This window comes from Podospora pseudopauciseta, chromosome 1 (assembly GCF_035222475.1).
Source record: "Podospora pseudopauciseta strain CBS 411.78 chromosome 1, whole genome shotgun sequence".
NCBI lineage: Eukaryota > Fungi > Ascomycota > Sordariomycetes > Sordariales > Podosporaceae > Podospora > Podospora pseudopauciseta.
In genome coordinates, this window is record NC_085892.1 from 6,530,276 (window position 1) to 6,551,137 (window position 20,862).

General features: G+C 53.9%; 5 protein-coding genes and 1 non-coding gene across 6 annotated transcripts; 3 read left to right on the forward strand and 3 right to left on the reverse strand.

Moving 5' to 3' along the window:
• Nucleotides 1-241: 241 nt before the first annotated feature.
• Nucleotides 242-353, forward strand: QC763_0021350. Its single transcript has one exon. It is a non-coding gene; the product is annotated as a tRNA-Met (tRNA).
• A 182-nt stretch (nt 354-535) lies between these two features.
• pso2 (DNA cross-link repair protein PSO2/SNM1) lies at nt 536-3,274 on the reverse strand (the record flags this gene model as incomplete). Its single annotated transcript, XM_062908378.1, has 1 exon — nt 536-3,274. One exon carries the CDS (start codon nt 3,272-3,274, stop codon nt 536-538), a length of 2,739 nt encoding a protein of 912 aa, XP_062771469.1.
• Nucleotides 3,275-3,770: 496 nt separating this feature from the next.
• QC763_117890 (uncharacterized protein) lies at nt 3,771-6,211 on the reverse strand (the record flags this gene model as incomplete). The annotated part of the gene is made up of 3 exons (XM_062908379.1): nt 3,771-4,290; nt 4,355-5,591; nt 5,683-6,211. The coding sequence occupies 3 exons, from the start codon at nt 6,209-6,211 to the stop codon at nt 4,008-4,010; spliced, it is 2,049 nt and encodes a 682-aa protein (XP_062771470.1). The 3' UTR covers nt 3,771-4,007.
• Nucleotides 6,212-6,543: 332 nt separating this feature from the next.
• Nucleotides 6,544-13,257, reverse strand: QC763_117900 (uncharacterized protein; the record flags this gene model as incomplete). Its single annotated transcript, XM_062908380.1, has 4 exons — nt 7,808-13,257; nt 7,331-7,747; nt 6,717-7,124; nt 6,544-6,631 (listed from the first exon to the last, which is right to left on the reverse strand). The coding sequence occupies exons 1-4, from the start codon at nt 8,020-8,022 to the stop codon at nt 6,544-6,546; spliced, it is 1,128 nt and encodes a 375-aa protein (XP_062771471.1). The 5' UTR covers nt 8,023-13,257.
• QC763_117905 (uncharacterized protein) lies at nt 9,714-11,234 on the forward strand (the record flags this gene model as incomplete). Its single annotated transcript, XM_062908381.1, is given in 3 exon segments — nt 9,714-10,091; nt 10,110-10,215; nt 10,274-11,234. 3 exon segments carry the CDS (start codon nt 9,714-9,716, stop codon nt 10,771-10,773), a joined length of 984 nt encoding a protein of 327 aa, XP_062771472.1. The 3' UTR covers nt 10,774-11,234.
• Nucleotides 13,258-13,394: 137 nt separating the features above from the next.
• On the forward strand, nt 13,395-20,646 carry RIM15 (rim15, signal transduction response regulator; the record flags this gene model as incomplete). Its single annotated transcript, XM_062908382.1, has 2 exons — nt 13,395-15,233; nt 15,292-20,646. Exons 1-2 carry the CDS (start codon nt 14,754-14,756, stop codon nt 20,644-20,646), a joined length of 5,835 nt encoding a protein of 1,944 aa, XP_062771473.1. The 5' UTR covers nt 13,395-14,753.
• Between the last annotated feature and the right edge of the window lie 216 nt (nt 20,647-20,862).

Sequence of the window (20,862 nt, forward strand, 5' to 3'; positions counted from 1 at the left end):
TCGCAACCTTTGCATGTCATTTCCCCACTGTCACCTCTTCAACAAAGCCAGCACTGTGTGCCCATGTTTTCTTTACCCATTCATCAACAATCGTGCTCTCAATTGTGAAGTTACTATTGTCTTCCCCTCACCACAAAGCCAAATCCAAGACTTTCGATCGCATGAGGTTGAGTCATGTGTGGGGTGAAGAAAGACTTGCATATTAGCCGCTTATCCACCAAATTATTCCAACACATCATCAGGGAGCTTGGCTCAGTTGGAAGAGCGCAGGTCTCATACGATTGCAAGTATGATCTGGCTGTCTTAACACCAGAGTTATCCTGAGGTCGTGAGTTCGAGCCTCACAGTTCCCATCTTCTTTTGCTTTTTGAGCCTGCTCCCCCACCGGCTTGGCCTTCTTTTTACTTAACACTATTTTATTACATCGTAAGTCTTCATATTTTGTTTCAACTGTTACATGATGCTATGACTAAACTACGCTGGACTCTTCACCCATCCCCTATATCCCGACCTCTTCATATCCCAGTCAAAACAATCACCAATACACCACCCCCTCCTCCTCCTCCTCCTCCTCCTCCTCCTCTCTCCCATCTACACCCTCCTTCACCTCGAGCCGTCCGCCCTTCAACCTCCCCCTCTCCACAATCCACCGATCAATCCACCCCTTCATCCGTTTCCTGCTCTGTTCGCTCCCCACATTCACTGTCGGCACCACCCTCCCGATCCTCAAACCCATCACAAAAATCGCCAACTCCCTAAAGCTAGAATGCTCGCTATACGGCACCCCCAATAACACTCCCTCTTTGGTGCTTCCCCTCATGGGTATCAAATCCGCCTTGCGAAACCTGCTCCTCCACGCCTTTCCATACAAGAGCTGTTCCATCGGTACGCTACCCGGGGCCATATCCGCCTTGATGTTTAGGCTCTTCAAACTCGGGGGGCGGTAGTTCCACCCCGAGGGCTTGAACCCTACAATCCGGGAGAATCCAAACCGGCGATTTTCCTCGAGGTAAGAGATGAGATTCTCCTTGTTGAGGTCAGACAGCGAGGCGAGATGGACTTGCGCCTCTTGGGGGTTGGGAGTAAGGAGGGAGATGAGCTCTGGGTCGTCGAGTTGGTTCACGATTTTGAGTTTGTAAGGCGAGGCGTAGATTTTGGATTCGAGAGCGAGGGCGATGCCGACGCAGATGCGCTCTTTGCCTATGGAGTAGGTGCCGCAAAGGATGAGGAGGCGGTTTCTCTGGGAGGGTTGGGGGTTGCCTGAGAGGGCGGTGAATGCGTTCAGGGGGGCAGTGGGGGTAGGTGGTTTAGAAGGTGGTGGCGGGGGGTCATTTGTGGTGGTGTTGAAGAACTTGCTGACTGAGGTGGATGGGGCGCCGCCTTCTCGGCGACGGAGGAGGGAGTCCCATTCTTTGTCGTCGTTGGAGATGAGGGCTTGGTTGAGGAGGGACGACATCTCTGCGCAGGTGGCGATGACGTCTTTTTGCGGAGGGAAGGAGTATTTTGGGTTGAGATAGGTGGTGTCTAGATAACAGACGTCAATTTTCTGGTGCTTTGTCTTGCCTGTTACGGCGTCAATTGTCTCTGGGCTGAGCTGAGGGTGCTCAAGGTGAGCTTGACAGGCTCGGAAATCCCCACAGTGCAAGATCCGATGTGTCTTGCCTCCTCCCATGGCCTTCTCAAACAAGAATAGAGAGCTACCGGGGCAATGGTTGGCGGGGATCATTGTTACTGTGACCCCCTTTGTGTGCGGGACTGGAACGGTTTTGTCAAACTCAAGCTCAACGACATATTTAGCTGCTGTCTTTAGCTGTGTCTTGACGAGTGACCCCGTTACTTTGCTGCAATAAATCGGGCCGTGAGTCCAGTTCGCCGTGAGGCCAATGTAGTGATCACTGTGAAAGTGACTGAGAAAATAGGCCTTGCAGCCCTCCACAGCACCATACCTGAAGGCATCAACACAAATCGAGAACCCAGGCATAATCTTGTAAAACGGACAAGTCCGCTTATACGCCGGCATTCCTCTCGAGGCGTTCTCTGCCGCAGCAGCCGCTGCCCAAGCGGTATCCTCAGCATGTCCAGACATGAGCTTAGCAAATGCTGAGCCCGAGCTGCCAGGTGAAGTCTTCTCACCGAAACTGATAGGATTCGCCTGTCCTGGTCTAGGCACAGCCGCTTTCGCAAACCTCTTTCCCACCTCAGCACCATCGATCTCTTTATTCTCTTCGAGTGCCGCTGGTGGCTTGGGCTGCGGTAGCGGCGTCGGATTCCCATCCAGACAGGCATTGACATGCTCCGAAGCCACCTGCTCTGACGCACCCGCCAAACTGCCCCCGCATATTGGACATGCTTCCATCATCTCTTCATCAGTACGTCTGTCCATACCAAACTCTTCATAACCCTCCAGCATGGCTTGCTCTTCCATGTCCCGCATAGCTTGGAGTTCTTCGCCGGTGAAATCCTCGTCGAATTCCTCTTCGCCTAACTCATCGATTGGCTCCTCTTCTGCAGGTCCTTCATTCGATGTCAAATTCGCTCCGGAGGTCTCATGTCGCAGCAGCAGCACCTTGCCCTTTACTTCTTGATCTTGATCTTCGTCATCCCTATCTGTTATCCTGGTCCCGTTGGTAAGTCTGTCGCCGGTAGTAGTCTCGCAAACATTTTCTGCGGGGTCTGCAGACGCAAGGGTAGGTCTCACCCTTGATGGAGTCGTCGAGTCGTCATCATTGCTCGTTTCGTTTTTATCCCCGTCCTCGTCAGAGGAGGAGTCGTCCAAAAAAGGATTTGGAACCTTCTTCTTCGCAGGTGGCTTCCTCGGCTCGTTCTGCTCCTTTTTGACTGTCGTCGACTCGACATCCACTGAAACCGCCCTCGATTCCTCCCCACCCTCCTGCAAACCGAAACTCAACCTCCTCTTCTTAACCGACCCCCCATTCTCATTATATCTCCCCCCTCCCCCCTCCTCCTCCACGGGCCTCTTGACGTAATCATCCGCCCCGTACATATCTTCCTCGTCCTCTTCTCTCCCCTCCCCTACCCCCCCTTCAACCCCCCCTTCAACCCCCCCAATAAACAAGTCCTCATCCTCCGTCTTCTTAAAATAACTCAAAATGCTCGCATTCGGCTTCGTCGTCACCTTCGGCCCTTTCGTCACAGGCTGCACCTTCATCCGCGCCCCAGGCGCTTTATTCGGTGTGATCGTTTTTTGCTTCAATTTCGGCTTCGGTGTCGCCGCCGTCTTTGGCTTGGCTTTTGATATTCTTGCGGGAGCCATTTTGTCGACTGGGGCGTGGGGAGGGGGGAGAAGGCAAAGTCGATCGGAGTTGGCAAAAGTGCAACACGCTGAGAACGCGACGAGTGTTGGAGGGGTGGCGTAAAATGTCCGCCACTGCGAGGGGAGCAAAACGCTAGGTCTGCGCGGTGTCACGTGCCCTGCACTTAGAGAACGAGCCAAGGGGGTCAAGGCAAAGGAGACATGAGAACAAAGAGAATATTGATTTGTCCTGTGCTATTGGATACAGCTGGTTCAAGAGGCGGGAGGCTCAGATACTCGTCCGCCAGGGCCAAACTCTTTCCTCGTTCTAGACCCGAGGTGTCGAAGTAGTCTCATCCTATTCGCGTCAGAAATAGGGGCTTCTAGGTATGGCTCACAGGCCTCAAAACATTGTCGTAAGCCGACGAGAGGTGGCAGAGACTCTCAACAACTCCCACGGCACATCACTCTTTCACATGTTCACATTTGGAACCGACGTCCGGTACGCAATTACAGACATTTGGTAGAAAAGTTCATTGGTATTGCATTTGACGCTATGGTCCCGCTTTTTACCCCCTTTATTGAATGCTGATCCGGAAAAACGCTGGCTTTTCATAACCACAGAGGTATCCCGTATCCGCTTCCGTTTCAGTAATATTGCTCTTGAGCGGTATAATACCCGGTGTCATCACATAGTCCTCCTTCTTGTCCTCCTTCTCGCCACCGACGGTGCTCTACACTCCCTAGAGGTACGCTACTCCTCCGCCTCCTGAACCGGCTCGGCGACCTCCTCCTCCTCGTCATCCAAGCTCCCAGCGGGGACCTGGTAGAGTCGGAGGATGTTCTTGTTGGGGTCCTTGACCAAGATGTACTTGCCCTCTGGCTGCTGAAGAACCATGTCGGCGATGGTACGAACGATACCCCAGCCGTTGGACAGCTGGAGGTTCATCTGGTTGGCAAAGTCCTTAGGCTTCCAGCCAACAACGCCGAGAATGACGTGCTTGTCATTGGTCTTGGGGTTCGCGCGAGACACGAAACTGGTGAAAGCAGAGTTAGCCACCACATGTTCCAACAGATACATAGAACAGGACAAAAACATACCCAATCTTCATGACATCAGCCTTGGCAAGAATAGACTGAACAGTCCATCTGGCGAGCTTGCAGCTGTTGTTCTTCATCTCAGTGGCGACTACAGCACCACGCTGAGACACAAGCTTGGTCCTCCAGTCAAGGCCACCACCGCTGCCTTGAGCCTTGCTGTCAAACTCGTTGAGAGCGTGGACAGTGACGAACTGGTTCTCGTTGTTGAGAGCGCTCTTTTGCACCGCATCCAACTCGGTGCGGACGATAAGATAAGTGGGGCTCTCCTCGCTGGTGGAAAGATCGAACCGTCTATACTTGTAGGCCTTGGACGCAGGGGGCACGGACTCCTCGGGGGAGTAGAAGGGGTTCTCGTGAGCCATGCTGACCTTGTGCTGCTCAAGCACAACCTGGTTGGCAAAGTTGTGGTTGATATAGGTAGCCTCCTCCGCGAGCGCGGTGGGCTGGTTGATAGAATCCTTGGATCCCTCGGAAGCCTCGAGCGGCGCATCGGCGGCGTTCTCGTTGACGGTGACCATGTCAAGAGCGGCGTTGTCGCGCTTGTCAAAGAAGACCTTGTTGCCCTGTCTGACAATGACGATATCCCAAGAGTAGACGGAACGGGGGGCGCACATCAGCATCGAGAGAATGCTATCAGTGGCGAAGATGGTGGCCTCCTCCTTGTCAGCGAGCTCCTGGATGATAGGATCCACAGAGGTCGTGACGTTGTAGGCAGCACGGTCAAGCGCAAGAAGCTTGCGCTCCGAATTCTTGACTGGTGGCTTGTCGTAGGAGCGGTCGTAGGCATTTACGAAACCGTAGCTGTCGATATCCTCACCCTCGTCCGTCTCGAGGTTCAGCTTGCTAAGACGGTTGTAGTCAATCTCCTCAAGCAAGGTCCAGTTGGGCTTGATGTTGATCGAAGCATCACGGTTGCGAGCAGGCTTGTCGTAATCCTTCCAGCCAAAGCGACGACCGCCGCGAGCATTGCCGCCACCGCGGGCACCGCCCCGGCTGTCATAGCCTCCGCCATATTGCCCACCGCGACCGGCACGCTGGAACTGTTGACGACCACCGGCGGCTCTGGCATCTCCCCTTCCACCGCGCTGGCCACCGCGGCCACGGGTGAACACGGCACCACGGCCGAAGCGGGTCTTGGTTGAGTCGCGAACGTTGGAGACAACGGAGAAGGAAGCCTCGTCCTCGGCGACAGGAGGAGTGAACAGAGAAGCGGAACCGGCACCATAGACTTGTTGGTCTGGAGAGAGCAGATGTTAGTACGCATAGCAGATACAAATCGCACGTATGCGAGCGATGACCCCTTGCGACAGGTCCCATCCAGCACCCACCTCTAAAGTTCCTGTTGAATTGCTGTCTGCCACCACGGCCGTCTCTGCCATCCTTGTTGTCGGTCCAGTCAGCCATGCGACCGAGCTTGTCGCTCTTGGAGAATGGGGCGTAGGGAACGCCGTTGAGGGTAGTCTCGGTGGTAATCGGGGGGCCCCAAGTGCCCTCATGCTCGGGCAACGAGTTGATCAGGTCGACCAGGGCCGACTCGCCTGGTGGTGGGACAGCCATATTGGGTTGTGTTGATGTGGGATAAGAGTTGGGCTGCTGAAGGTATGCTCCGGATGATGTCCAATAAGTAGTGATCGTAGAGGGAGCCGAGATCCGGTGCTGTGGCGGTTGCGACGTGAATGCGGAGTTGCAGCAGTTTGACAGAGGGCTATTTTTCAAAAAGTGAAATTCTCGTGGTGGGGTGTTGTGGGTGTGGGGCAACCGCTTGCGGTAGCACAGTGCGGAGGGACAGGAAGGTCGGTGACAGAAAAGCAGGTACCATACACGTCTAGAAAACGGTTTTCTAGAGGTCAAGTACATCCAGAAGCATCTTCCACACCCTCTGATGTCTAATAGCTTCTGTTGAAAGCTCACAGATCTTATAATAGGCCGTGAAAGGCCTATGGCTTGTCATCCGATACGTCGTAGCGGTAAAGCGATCCTATTATTCTGTCCATAACAAGTCAGGAGACAATACTAACCACTCCCACAAGGACAAACACTGGAACCATGTCCCCAAAACACTACTTACTTTTCTACGGACTCAAATACCTTCAAAAGTGACAAAAGGGACATCTAATACAGTGCGCCGTCCAAGTTACTCGATAACACCCGAGAAATAAACATCAAAGCTCTGTAGATCCCAACCAATGTCAATATCCCAGTACAAGCTCCGATTTCGTCGAGAAAACATTCTCCAACGCATCTCGAACCTCGAACTCCTCCATCACAGAACCAAACCTGCGTGAATGTCAGCAAACATATTCTAACAGCACCGTAACTAGCCGAAGGCAAGCGACCAAGAAGTACTCGAGAGTCAACATACCCATAACACCTAACCTTCCCAGCCAACTCATCAGCCAGCTTTCTAAAATCTTCCATCCTCAACATATGAACACCCGGGTGCGTCACCACCATCCCCCACGCCATTACAGGTGTGATCTCCCCCTCAAGATTCAGTTTCTGGCTGAGGTCCATCAACGTTGCCAAGTCGGGCTTTGCCAAATCCCATGTACGCGGCTGCTCTCCAGTACGGCCATGATCGGTGACACCATGATTGTGTGTCTTGGTTTCTCCACTGTCCTTGTGTCCAAACGGGACCTCAGGGGCCATCTGGGTAAACGACTCAGGTGGGCACGATGCCATCAGAGCATGTCCGCAGGGTTCGACTCCGCCCGATTCGACAGTTCGGTCAAGTAGCCATGGTAGGTGTTCCATGCAAGGTCTCTCGAGCCTATTTTCTTCTGCCGAGAAGGTGTGGCGGAGTGGTTAGCTTCACGTTCTTCTCCGCTACCATATCTTCACGTCATCATCCTTGAGCCTCCGCCCTCCCACTGGTCGCAAAGCCATATGGCAAGGTAAGTGGGGGCAGCACAAGGAACAGAAAAGCGATGTAAACAGGCAAGCACACATGGATACAACATGAAAGGGATATCCTACGTTAACACAAAATCGATCCCAAGTTGCTCGTAATCGAGGTTCGGATTCGGATTCGGATTCGGTTGGTTCTCGAACCCTCCCATACCCCCATTGTTTGGTGACGGGCCGGTCTGGTGTCCCATTCCGCCGGTTGGGAGGGGCGACGCAGTGAAGTTGCTTGTATTGCTCGATATTGGCGCGTAGCTCCCGGTGATGCTGGCGGGACCGGACTCGTAGCCTAGACTTGGGTTGCTCAAAGAATCGTCCAACAAACTGGGACCACCCACAGCCACCCCTTGGCTTAGGAGCGCTTTGAGCTGGCGATTTTCCTCAGCCAGCTGGTCTTTATCCTGGGAGGCATGAGTGAATGCCTGTTTGAGCCGAAGGACTTCGTCTTCGAGGGCCTTGATATATCGTTCTTTGCGCTCTCGGTGTGTTCTATAATTTGACAGTGGTCAGAGACTGTGTTGCCAACCATGGATTCTAAGGTACACCTACCTTTGCGCTTGTCGGTTCAGCTCTTGTCTTCTGGTCAGCGCAGGCTTGCTGTCGGGCTTAGGTCCTCGACGCTTTGGAGGCTGCCCAGCCTTCGTTGTCGACTTGTCGGTGATATTTTTCAGAAATTCGAGGTTCAGTGAAGACAGCGGGCCTGTGTCCTGGTTCGAGGGTCCCGCATCGAGATTGTAGTCGTCTGGCGACAACGATGAAGACATGTTGTTACTGTCGTAACTGTTGGTGTGGAAGACTGGGAAATGCTATTCGTGGCCCTTCGGAACTGGTATTTTTTGGTGCGCCGGAAGCGCGCCGGCAGTGGGAAGATTGACAATACACAGATATGCGATCTGGTCTAGACGAAGATGTGGGGGGGCCGAGGCAAGCTCATGCGCCGACTTGAACGCCGTCGAGTTTTAGGAGGCGGGGGGCTATTTGGGAAAACAAGACACGCACGTATTTTGTGTTGGAAAAGCCTCGGGAAGTCATGCAGAGGAATCGACGCAACGGGAAATATGGTGGTAAACAATTCTGCGAACTTGTTTCCGTCGTCAACGACGGTGGGAGGCGCCTGGTGATGATTGCTGCGCCTACTTCATGCCGGGTCCATTTGGAATGGCGAGCTGGCGTGCCTGAGCTTGGCAGTCAATTTGGGGGTGCAGTTTATCTGCATCTAAGTAATCATGAAACCGGTGCCGAGGGAACGATGTTAGAGGCCAAAAAAATCAACCTGATTAGCCTCGATCAAGGCTTCAGAAAGAATACATGTCTTGCGACACAGACAAGTCCTCGGTAAGTCTCCTCATAGTAGATGATGAGACGATTGGATGGTTTTGGACAAGAGACCGAAGCTGACTTCCAACCAAGCTGCGGGGAGGTATCACTGTCCAGTCTCCAAGCTGAAGAGGACCCGAGTTTGGTGGGGTTAAGATCCCACTGTGGGCAAGGCTGGCGGATTCCTCGCTGAGGCAGGGATTCCCAGGCCAAATGAATTGTGGAGTTTGGTTGTTTCTGTAGGCGAGACCGAGCTCGAATCCATACAATTTTGAAGAAGGCATCGTCTTTTTGTGTTCGAAAAGCAACATGATGTGAATCACGAGATTATTGTTCTGGAAGCCAGAGAGGCGACCCCCACGAAGCGCTAGAAAGCTTGGCGATGAGGGTTGCGTATCTCCTTGGCATCGCGTCTTATCGCTGGAAGCATGCACAAGGAGAACACCAGTGTTTCGAAAGGGAAGGCAGTACGGTGAATTTGGTATTGATGTGTTGGTATATAATAGGTTTTCTACTCAAGGTTTGGAAGCAATTCTGCTGTAGAGAATGGAGCAGATGGCATGGGAGCCTTGAGCAGATCACACGAGGTCAATCGTGGAGTCGGACAGGGGTTATGTCTGGTGGCGCTCCCGCAACGATCAAACACCAAGCTTGTCACCTAACCCACGGCCAAGATATCGCCGTCTCAAGCTAACGACCAGCCAGGGTGTTCCTGAGTCTCGACGGACGTCATCTCATTTTGATTGATGAAGCGGCGGCCTTGTAGACTCCAGCTAAAGTCATGACGGCCGCCTTTTCGTGCGCGTGCATGATGCGTCGGAAATAACCGAGTGGATCTACACTTCTTCATTGACGAACTTCATTATTTTACCTTGGATGCCTGGAAGGTCAACTACCTACCACTTGGGAGTTCCTGCCCTTGCAAAACACACGCAACTTAGCCGTGCCTTCCTGGGCTGTGCTCTTCCCGCCCATGGTCGAACACTTCACCATGATGAAAACAAAGGTGCTCCGAGCATCGCCAAACCCTCTCCCTTCACCCAGCCAGCTTGTCTCAAGCCTGGTGACAGCCATCTTACCTTTACAATAACCTCGCATCGTTCATTGTTAGCATCCATACAGCCAACAACCCAACGCCATGACCTGCCTCACCAACCTCTTCCCCCATCCCCTCCGTGGCCTCCTCCTCGTCACCCCCTTCCTCCTCTCCACCGGCCTCGCCAACCTAACCCTGTTCCTGCTCCCCTTCGCCAAACTCCTCCTCCCCTCCTCCTTAATCCACACCCTCTGCTCCCTCATCGCCGGCACGCTAGTCTACCGCTTCGTCCAGCACATCTTCACTGCGATCAACAGCGCCGAAATCACCTTTTCCGGCGACACCCCCTTGCCAAACGAGTCCGCCATCGTCATAGCAAACCACGTCGCCTGGTCAGACTTTTACCTTGTCCAAGCTGCTGCTGATAAAGCAAACATGGGAGGCCACACGAGATATTTTGCAAAGGCGGGGTTGAAGTGGGTTCCGTTCTTGGGTTAGGGATTATGGGGGATGGGTATGCCTATTGTTACGAGGGAGTGGACGAGGGATAAGAGGGAGTTGGAGAGGGTTTTCAGGGGGGTGAAGGAAGAAGGGTGGAAGACTTGTGAGGTTTCTTTGGGGGGAAAGTTGATGATGATGAGGGGCTAATGATATGTTTGTAGGGCTGGTATCCTTTTCGGAAGGGTCACGGTTTACACCGGAGAAATACCTCCAGTCGCGGCTCTGGTGCAGGCAGAATAGCAAACCCCAACCGGAGTATCTGCTCTATCCGAGGACGAGGGGATTTATTGCTACGGTGCAGCATTTGAGGAAGGCGCCGCATGTCAAGGCGGTGTATGATTTGACGTTGGCGTATCAGTGTGGGGAGGAGTTTCAAAAGGCGCCGACGATGTGGGAGACGATTGCAGTCCCGAAATTGAGTCTGACTAGGGAGCAAGGGGGGGTGGGGTATCGATTTCATGTACATGTGAGGAGGTTCCCCATTGAGGAGTTGCCGGGGGATGCGGCCGGGCTGGCGAAGTGGTTGGAGCAGAGGTGGGTGGAGAAGGGGAGGTGGCTTGAGGCGAGGAGGTTGAGGTGGGCGAGTGTGGATGTGCTGAGGAAGACTGACGGGATTTTTGGGGGGATGGGGAGGGTGGTGGATGAGGACTCTCGAACGTGAGCGTGGGGAATTCTTGACTGTCCTGGATTATTGAAGGTGTTGGTTCACTTTTGATTGGTGTAGCCTACAAGCTGTATCATCACAACCATTGCTATCAGTTTGCAAGATGGACTGAGGCCAGCTATGAGATGAGCATGTGAATGTGGTGAATGTGATGATGGGGTGACTTGGGGTTCAACGAAGGTATGCTGTGGTACAGTACGTTATTGATCATGACGCCCCCAACTGCGAGCCCAACGTCCTTGAGCGGGGAAAACTGTCCGGTGAGCTATGCAATGGGAGATGTGATATGTCTTTTTGGATGGCATTAGGGCCCCTAGAGACCGTTGTGATCCAGCAACTCCCGGGAAACCTTTCCGTCTTGTGGTGGTCTGAAGCCTGACTACCGTGAGTCCATGGCTTTTCATTTGCCAGGACACGAAGCTGAAGCCATCGTCAAATGGGGAAGCCCAAAGTTTACAGCAATCTTGAGACATTTATAGCATCCTGATGTCCCACAACAGCACCGAACAGCAAAGCTAACCAGATAGCTGATTCTGCTGTGAAAAAGGCCGCCGGGACCACAGCTTTGCTTGGCCCCGTAGAGGTGGCTAATAAGCAAGAGGAGTCGTCCGAGCTTGGGGTGGGCATTCGAGGTATGGTGGCACTGCAGCTTCCAATAGCTGAAGTTGAGCAAACAGAAGTGGGGAATCACGAGGGGAGGCCGTCGATGGGGATCAGATGTCTTGCTATTACCTACACAGGGTCTTCGCTTGTGGCTTGTCAGGTGTGTAACAGGTAGAGACAAGGGGAATCAAAGTTGTTTGAGTGTCTGGCAAGCGTATGTGCAGCAACGCCTATCACCTTTTATCCCGCAATGATCGTCAAAGAGTGACGGTTAGTCGGGAAAGGGTCTGGAACCTTTGGGGCTGCGACAAAGCCCAGTCCGCTTAGGTTGTCCGCGGACCAACTACGGGGAAGAGCCCAGTGCAAGCGGGCGATCGAGATCAGGGTTGAGGGGGAAGAGGGGTAAACTACGGGGAATAGGAGTCAATTGCACCGTCACGTGGTGGTGATTATTAGTAGTTGTGGAAGTTCTGCACTTCATTTTGAGCGATGTTGAAAGAGGGTTGGTGGCGCTAAGGGATGTGCAGTCCTTTTGAAAAATCGACTGTTCAGATGTCTGTCGTCATATCGTCGGAGACAGGGAGGCCAAAATAGAGGAAGAGATAGGAAGAAAGATATCGGCTGAAGTCTCGAATCTCCAACGGCTTCCGGAAGAGCAAAGCCGTGACGACGGAACGGGGTGAGGTCACTCATCCAATGCTCATAGACAGCCGAGTCGTCCCCAAAGTTTGACAGAGCCGTCTGTGTTGTGCTTGGGTAGCGACGATCCAAATTGAAAAGGCGTCGAGCGGATGAGACCGTGGTGGGATGGACGAGAGAGCCCTTCGTATGCCATGTGTTGGGTTGCATTGTGTATGCAGACTCGTTCCACCGAGACACACCATCAAGCCGCCTCAATAGTATGATGGCAACGCAGCACAATAGCCTCAGGAGGGGGACGCTGCAACAAAACGACGATGACTCTTTGTTGCTTGCTGCGGGCACCGCTGGGAACTCCGCATCAGACTATCACCCGGCGTGCTTGCATTACTGCAGGGAAATGCCACCTACAGGAGCGGTGACCGACCTCTCATCCCAACAATGCACTCAACTTTGCTGCTACATCAAGCATGCTGCATCAGCAGTGATAAGTTCTTGGCTCCAGATCGGGATGCTCTCCAACCCCTCCCTACTGGCCATTGTGCGTCCCAAGACATTCCACCCTGAACTCCTTCGATTGGCAACGCGGAGGGGTCCGTCTGTGGGCTAACTTCGAGTTCGACACAGCTTGAGGAACGCCTATGAAGTCATCTGTGGATGCGTTTGTCTGAGGATCGAGCGATGATCGAGGCGGTCTAGATGAATTTCTGGGGGAAAGGAGGGGTCTTCGGGTAGCAGAGCCAATCTAGAGGAGCAAGTGACGGGAGCTTGTTCAATCGGCCGAGATATGGTTATTGCCAGCAGGAATGGTAAAGAAAGCAAGCCATGGGCTGGATAGACGTTGACTGGGTCTGATCCGGTGTCATTTGGTTGTCTCGTGCGACTAAAAGTCATGCAGGATAAAGAGAATCAGCCAACGAGTGGCTTGATGGGGGGGGGGTGACGTTTGTTGTGATGGTAGATCTGTTTCCTCAACCGAGTCGTTTCTTTTGATCGGCCCACAGCAATTCGGCAAACCCCAGGAGAGGGTAATCAAAAACTGAGCGATGACATGTTGAACGTTTCAAAGACACAGGAAAACGATTTCTCAGAACTCCGAGTCTGTCTGAAGTGCCCCCAATTGCTGACCACACGTGTGGTCAGTGCTCCTGTTGTGGTGGGAGATCCAGATCATGACCATTCGGGTTTGGGGGACTTTACCCCGCCAAGTGCCAAACTGAGTGACCACTCCAATCCGACAGCCAGACCCTGGGCATGCAAAGCATGACAGGAAAAAGGGGTCGAGACAACCTGAATAAACAGCCGTGTTATGGCTATCTTAAGCTCCTCCTTCAGACCACAGCAACGGGCTGAATTGGCATTGTTGTTTTGTTTTTTGAGACTGAAGCTGCCAAATTGTAGCACTACCTTGGTTCGCGGAACACCCGCTAGCACATAATTGGTACTGATACTGCCAGGGAACATCCTGGAAGCAGCAGCTGACGCACTGCTAATTGGACAAGACCGGCTTCTTCCCCGCTTTCAACGGTACCCCACGCATACGCAGGGAAGAGCAAGAGAGCCAGTCAGTCCAACTCGCTTCGTCAGGAACTGCTTCTTTCCTATCTCTTGGAAAGAAGATGGCAAGCAAAGCCGGGGACAAACATTCTGGATGGGGATAATCTGGTAGAATTTCCTGAGCCACAGATTGAAGTGAGAAGCGAGTGGCACAGACAGACACCTGGTACCTAGACAGACCCAGACACAGACAGCACCGGTGCCGGACAGGTCGGTAAGGTTGCTTTTTTTCGCTGACCACGCGCGCCCATCAACTCGCCAATCACCCACAGACAAACCTGCCAAGGGCCAAGGAAACAAAGGACCTCCCCACTTAAACTTTGGCTGGGACAACAAAACCCACCTGAGCCCGAGTCAACGACGACGACACCTCTGGACAACACAGCCAGCACAGCCAGGCCGTATCCTTGCCGAGAGACTCCTCCCGCAGCTGTTTCGTGTCTTGCTGCCCGCCTTGTCTGAGAATTGTCGCGTCGAACCGAATCACAGCCCCGCGATCGAGTCGTTTTCCCGACAGTCCCTTGGGCCTGTGCCCACAGCAAACCGTGACCGAGGGCGTGCGAGCGGCGTGCGTGCTGTACGTGCTCTAGCTGCTATCGATAACGAGGTCCCGCGGTCGTACTGCTCCACAGTTGCCCGCCCTAGAGCCGCCATTGAGCCCAGCCTGTCTTCTCGGGCAAAGCGAGTGGTTCTTTGCTGTTGTCCATGCCCCCAGAGTGAGCACTTCCAAGCCAGCGCGAAATAACGACCACCTACTCCCGATCCACGGCGGCGATACCTTCACGTCAAGAACAGCATGTCTCAGGCTTGTGCTGGGTTCTAGCTTTTGGCATCTTGGGCCTCTACTGCCCTGCTCCGGCCCCACCTGCGAGCATTTGCCTGCTCTCCAGTTACCAGCCACACGCCGAGAAACCTTCGACGACCAATTTCACCATCTGCTTGACAGACAAACAACGTTCTTTGCCGGCCAGAAAAAGAGACAGGTTGCAACAGAAAGTCCCTCGATGCTCAGCCTCCCAACCGCCAGGGGATACCCTTGAGTCCATCCTCTCGCCTGTCGTATACATCTACATCCGCCACCAGCCCTTCAGATTACCTTGTCGAGGGATATCACCCAGTCTACAATTGTCCATGTTGTCGAATGAATAAGGAGCCGCCAGAATAGCCACTTTACTGCAATGGAAGAAGAGCCTACCCCACCCAACATGCTGGCCCCGCCGGCCTTGAACTCGCTCCGGGCCGGCGGCATGGAGAGATCGTTCAGCGAGAACATTCGTGAGGAGAGAGAGGAGCTCCGAGAGGCTGCCGAGCAGACTCTCAATGTCCTTCTGGATCTTAACCTCAATGGGACGATTCGATGGGTGAGCCCATCCTGGGTTGATGTGATTGGGACACCACCAGAATCCGTCATTGGAACACCAATTGCCGACCTTGTTGTCAGCGAAGACCCCACTATCTTCTCCAAGGTTGTGCAGGACATGAAAGACGATGACCGGCGCAGCCAGTTTATACGATTTGCTGTCAAGCTGGGGCCCATGGCAAAGCTTTACCCGGTCGAGATGATTGGAGAGCCTGCTGAGGAAATGCCCCTCCCTACTGTTGAGCTAGAGGCCCAGGGTATCATGGTGTATAGTGGTGCGTCTGAGGGAGAAAGCCATGTGAGTTGCATCAGATGAATGCTATTTCTCGACCCGGGCGCTAATGCTTTCTCTTCAGAGCATGTGGATGATCAGACCCTGGGTAGCCCCACGAGAGATCAAGATTGATTTACCACCGGTTATCGTTGATTCTCTCGGGTCCGGCGCTGAAGTGTTGGCGAGTTACCTGACCCAACTCGCAGAATCCGGACTTGACGATCCAGCCCTCCATCCCCCGCCCCTTCCGGTTCTTTGCCGAATTTGCGAACGTCAGATTTCCCCGTGGTGGTTTGAGAAGCACACAGACCTCTGCTTGCAGGAACATCGAGCTGAGATGGATGTTCAGATGGCGCAAGAAAATCTGACCGAGCACAGGAGCGCGATTGTCAAGGTTCTCGACGCGTTAGGAGACACTCGACGAAGTCGCTCCTTGGTAGGGGAGCCATCGCCGCCATTGGCTGCTGAATACAAAGGGTTGCTTATTAGGGCGCCTACCTCGGCTACTTCTTCCCCGGGCACATCATCGCCAATCCTTGGCGCAGGTCGGTCGCGAGAACGATCGTCTGGATTTGGACATGCGCGAGCGCGGTCCTTCGCCGTGCGCAGGCCGCAGGTCCGGATTGTTGAGCTCTTACTGGATCTTTGCGATACAGCCATTGAAATCAGCACGCCGGCCATCAAGGAGTCGCCCCAGCCTGACGGTGAAATTCGCACGCAGTCCCCTCAGTCGGAAGGGCATATCACGCAGGTTTTACAGTGGGAGACCCCAGGAACCAACACACTGGAACAGGAGCAGGGGCTTGCCCTGCTTTGCAGTGATACAGAAAAAGTAGCTCGGGACAAGGTGGAGGCCGTATTCCGTCACCGACGAATCTTGGAGTATGCCGAGCGAATTCGCGTCGAGTTTGCCATTATCGTTCAAAACTGTATCGATAAAGCCTTGCGTAGTGCGGCTAGGATTGCCTCTGGACATCCCCTCAGTGACACGACCGAGGATGAAGACGAGGCTGCCGTCATTGCGCCATCTCGGGGGGAGGAGGATATCTTTGTGGGAAGTTTTGATGAGCACCCTTCTGGTTTGGCTTTGGCATTAGAAAATGCAGATATTGATGAAGATCCTGAAAGACGGCGTTCGTCTGCTGTCCACTCTACGAGATCAAGCAGTCCCCGAGAGTGCCCAACGCCGCGATCTCACCGAGGTGCCACAGCCAACTTTTCGGGTGCGAATCAGTCTCGACGAGAATCAATGATTTTTGAGAGCGATGCGGGTGCGGACAGCGATGGAAGCTTGCGATCAGCATCCGTGGCGTCAAGGCCGCCACCGCGGACAGACTCGCCCATGTCCGAGTTCAGTGATCTCCGCCGGCAGGCAAGCTCGCGACAACATCATCGCAGAAGCCTGATTCTCCCCGGAGCCGTGTCTCCGCGGCGGCAGGAATCACCATCACGTATGGGTCCGCCGTCGTCCCCCCTTCGGATTCACAAGCCCCGTAACTTTCCCTTCTCCTCGGACGCTCTTGTGTCTCCTGAGGCGTCCCCGTTGCTCACACATAGCGAGCTCACTTCGCCGAGCGTTCCCCATCATGTTCACCACAGAAGACAATCCTCGGCTGCTGTCTCGGCATCCACCGGGGACTTGCCCCTGAGCATCAAACCGCCTGTATCGCCACGACTAGCGCCTCAAGCCAAGGCCGTGCCTCCATCGATCAGAGACTTCGAGATCATCAAGCCCATCAGCAAAGGCGCGTTTGGTAGCGTCTATTTGTCCAAAAAGAAGTCGACAGGCGAGTACTTTGCCATCAAAGTACTCAAGAAAGCTGACATGGTCGCCAAGAATCAGGTCACCAACGTTAAAGCGGAACGGGCCATCATGATGTGGCAAGGTGAAAGCGACTTTGTTGCCAAGCTATACTGGACCTTTTCAAGCAAAGACTACCTGTACCTCGTAATGGAGTACCTCAACGGAGGGGATTGTGCGGCACTCATCAAGATTCTGGGCGGTCTATCTGAGGAATGGGCAAAGAAGTATCTGGGCGAGGTTGTTCTCGGTGTTGAGCACTTGCACAGCCGCGGAATCGTTCACCGAGATCTCAAGCCTGATAACCTGCTGATTGATCAGAAGGGCCACTTGAAGTTGACCGACTTCGGTCTTTCACGGATGGGTTTGATTGGTAGGCAGAAGCGGGCACTGAACAGCGGCACTGATGCTGCCCCCGACTTGCTCAAGCAAGGACCGTTCGCTCGGTCGACATCCATCGCATCATCCAGGTCGACTTCCATGGACCTTCACGGCCGCAACCACTCGCCTGGCTCCACGCCGCAAATGACTCCTAGCGATTGCGCCGTGAGCCTAGGACCACCCTCCTACTTCAACCTTGGCACATTGTCGCAGGAACCACGTCGTGTGTCCACTCAGCGCAGCGACAGTGGCGGTAGTGAAGCACTGTCGCAGATGATTGGGAATCTATCTTTGGCTGATCCTCAAGTGAGCTACTCATCATCGGCCATTCTTTCCCCTGCCGAGGGGAGTGAAGTTGAGCCTGGCGCATCCCCAGACTTTGCCTCCCTTTCCCACGTCACTTCACACAACGGTCTCGAGTCCCACAGGGGCACTCCTCCGCAGCCATCAATGGCGCCGCCAAATTGGGCTCTGTTTGACCCCGAAGATACCACCCGCCGCTTCGTTGGCACTCCGGATTATCTTGCTCCGGAAACAATCAAAGGCGAACCTCAAGACGAAACCAGTGATTGGTGGTCCGTTGGATGCATCTTGTACGAGTTCCTCTACGGCATCCCGCCGTTCCACGCCGGTGAGGCCGAGCAGGTATTTGAGAACATTCTTGCCCGGAGAATGACGTTTCCTGAGATGGACCCAGAGATATCACCCGAGGCCAAAGATATCATCAACAAGCTGCTTTGTATGGATCCCAGCCAACGACTGGGTGCTAACAAGGACGATAAATTCCAGAGCGGAGGCGAGGAAATCCGTAATCATCCTTGGTTCAATGGTGTGAACTGGGACACGTTGCTTCAGGATGAGGCCGAGTTTGTGCCCCAGCCGGAAGACCCTGAGGATACCGAGTACTTCGACTCCCGTGGCGCCACGCTCCAGTCTTTTGTGGAAGAGATGGAGGATCAGAGCTCGCCCCCTCCCGGTGGCCCCCTTTCCGACAATTTTGACCGACCGCACGATGCCCTGTCTCGGGTTAGATCCCAGGTCAACTCCATGAAGCGTGGTTTGATGCCTCTGCACATTCCTCCGCACGTTAGAGACCACAAGAGTAGCCGGAGGCTCAGCGAACCTGTGGCCGCTGATGACTTTGGGAATTTCACTTTCAAGAACCTGCCTGTTCTCGAAAAGGCGAACAAGGATGTAATCCAGAAACTGCGCGCAGAAGCTCTCGCGGGCTCAAACAAACCCATCAGTCCCGGCGGAGCGAGCAACAGCAGCATTACTTCTCCCGGAACAGGCCTTGAGGGTAGTCCCATCATTGCCAATCCGGTTCAGCGGACGCTATCCAATGCCAAAGCTACTCAACGGCCCCAGTCGCCCTCTGGTCTGAGCCACGCCAACTCGTCTCCCAGTCGTGCTTCCCAGCCTTCGTCGCCCCTATTGGTTTCTTTTGTGGCAGGCCAAGGCGAGAACAGACGCAAGGCCTCTGCGAACTCGAATACATCGCAGCCCTCAACAACGACAAGTTCACTGCAGCCGGGAAATTTCTTCGATCTACCCCGCGTTCCGCCTAGTCTGCAGAAAGCGGCCACTAGTGTTGCTGCTTCCCCGTCCCCGGTGAAAAGTCGTGGGGGAGGGTTGCCTCCGCTGCCACTCTCGTCACCGTCAAAGCCGATGCCGAATCACCTGATGTCTACTCCCAGGCACAGCGGAAGCTGCGTCGGCGGACGTTCCCGTTCGTTGACGGTGGGCTCGCAAGAAGGTAGCCCGGTGGCAGCAGATCTCTTCTTGGCGGCTGCTCATAAGAATCGTCGCAGCCAAGTATTTGACATGTCACCATCATCCTCGGACAACGAGGGCGACAAGGCCAATGCGCTGCTCAGAGTTCAACGACGGCGTCAAAGCTCGAGACGCATGTCATATATCGCGGCAAATGAGGGCATTCCTATTTTCCGTGCTCTCGACGTTTTGATATGCGATGATCATCCCATCTCCCGCATGGTGATGGAAAAACTCCTGGAGAAGCTGCGGTGCCGTACCGTTGCCGTATCAACAGGTCCTGAGGCCATTCGGTACGCCATGAGCGACATCAAGTTCGACATCATTTTCCTGGAGTTTAGGTTGCCGCAGATTTCAGGTTGGGACGTTGCCCGTATGATACGCGAGACCAAGCATGCAAACACCCATACTCCCATTGTTGCGATCACAGCCTACTTGAAGGATCTGAACGGGCCTTATCTCTTTGACTCGCTCATCGAGAAACCGATCAGCTCATCAAAGTTAACCGAGGTTCTTTGTTCGCTTTGTCAGTGGAAAGCGCCCACGCCCGGCCAGCTGGTCAACACAACTCAAACATCGTTGCCGCTGCCGCATCCTGTTCCTTCGGGTCTCCGACAACAGGAAACCTTTCGACTTGAGGACAGCCCCACCTCTAATTCGTCTGGATATGCCAATCGTTCGAGCAGCAGCTTCCGGGAGGACTCAATCGCATCTAGTCTATATGGAGACTCGGAGTCCGTCATGACAGACGACATTCCGGTTCTGATCAGCAGGAAAGCCACTGGTGACTGGGAAGAGGGCGGCGGACTTGGCATCTCAGGTGCCGAGGAGATATTGTCGGGCCAAGGCGAGCCGATGAGGTCTCCCACGCTCCCTCATCTGGTGACTCAGCAATCAGCACCAAGCCAGATGGAACACTCGCCGCTCCAAAAGAAAGGACCGATGCCTCAGCGTTCCTTTGAGAAGTTAAAGGCGAGGCGCGAGTCGCTCGAAAAACGGAGGTTCGAGGGCAATGTTGATTCGGCTGATGACGAAGACGACGAGCTGGATGCGGGGGGGACTGGCCGTACCCCGGCCTCTCCATCTGCTAAACACTCGCGCGCTAAGCAACAGCTGCCCTCGTCCAAGCTTGGCATCGAGATGATGAGGGCAAACAGCCACGACAGCATGCTAGAGCCTCAGACACAAGTAGCCACGCCGAATCATGAAGGTCAGCTTGAATTCCCCGAGAGTATCGCGCCGGAGATTGCCCCAACTCCTATCACGCCGCTTTCCAAGGTGGTGGAGGATCTCAACGAGGGAGTAGAGACGCCACCGGCTGCTGAAGGAGAAAGCGTCGACAAGGCAGATATCGACGTAGATGAGACTCCCCGTCCCAATTCGACCCTGGCATTCATGGCGTCCATTGACGAAGACCCGACTCCTCGCCCCCCTGCGCGGGTAACCGATAGAGACAACGTCTTGCCTTTTTCTGGGATGTAGATTGCCGCTACAAGCCGCAACCACAAACACACACATACACATAACACATACACGAACCCAAGATTTCCTTTCATTGTCTTGTCAACATATCATCGCTCAATATTTCATTTTGAGTCAGCGCGGCGTTTTACTGGCGGGAAGGAAGCTTGATGGAAGCTGAAGACTGCATCACGAACCAATTCTTTGCTTTTGCTCTTTCATTTGTTATTTTTTTTT